This window comes from Eurypyga helias, unplaced genomic scaffold, assembly GCF_000690775.1.
Source record: "Eurypyga helias isolate BGI_N326 unplaced genomic scaffold, ASM69077v1 scaffold22269, whole genome shotgun sequence".
In the NCBI taxonomy this organism is placed as follows: domain Eukaryota; kingdom Metazoa; phylum Chordata; class Aves; order Eurypygiformes; family Eurypygidae; genus Eurypyga; species Eurypyga helias.
This window is the reverse complement of record NW_010273069.1, coordinates 6,496-6,883: the sequence shown is the minus strand read 5'-3', so window position 1 is coordinate 6,883 and position 388 is coordinate 6,496. Positions and strand designations below refer to the sequence as shown.

General features: G+C 48.5%; 1 protein-coding gene across 1 annotated transcript in view; it reads left to right on the top strand.

Moving 5' to 3' along the window:
- The window catches only part of UHRF1 (ubiquitin-like with PHD and ring finger domains 1), a gene marked incomplete at its 5' end in the record, with an annotated part of 6,973 nt that overhangs the window by 4,415 nt on the left and 2,170 nt on the right, over positions 1-388 (top strand). Inside the window, one exon of the mRNA XM_010159353.1 lies at positions 220-382. Coding sequence (XP_010157655.1) covers positions 220-382 — 163 coding nt within the window. The remainder of the gene's footprint in view (positions 1-219; positions 383-388) is intronic.

Sequence of the window (388 nt, the reverse complement as noted above, 5' to 3'; positions counted from 1 at the left end):
GGTAGTGGCGGACAGATACGGTTGGACTGGATGATCTCTAAGGTCTTTTCCAACCCAGTGATTCTATGATTCTATGATGCGTTGCTCCGCGTAAAACAGTGTCGTTAAACTTGTTAGTAGCTGGTTTCCCCTGCAAGCTTTGCTTTGCTTTATCTTCCCTCTGATTCTGAAGAGTCCTGCCTGGCGAATGCCCTGAGTCGATTGGACTTTGTTTTACAGAGCTCTGGCTCTCAACTGCAGTGCCCCCATCGACGACAAAAACGGAGCCGAAGCCAAGGACTGGAGAGCTGGAAAGCCAGTTCGAGTGGTGAGGAACGTCAAAGGAGGCAAACACAGCAAATATGCCCCTGTAGAAGGGAACAGATATGACGGAATATATAAGGTAAGA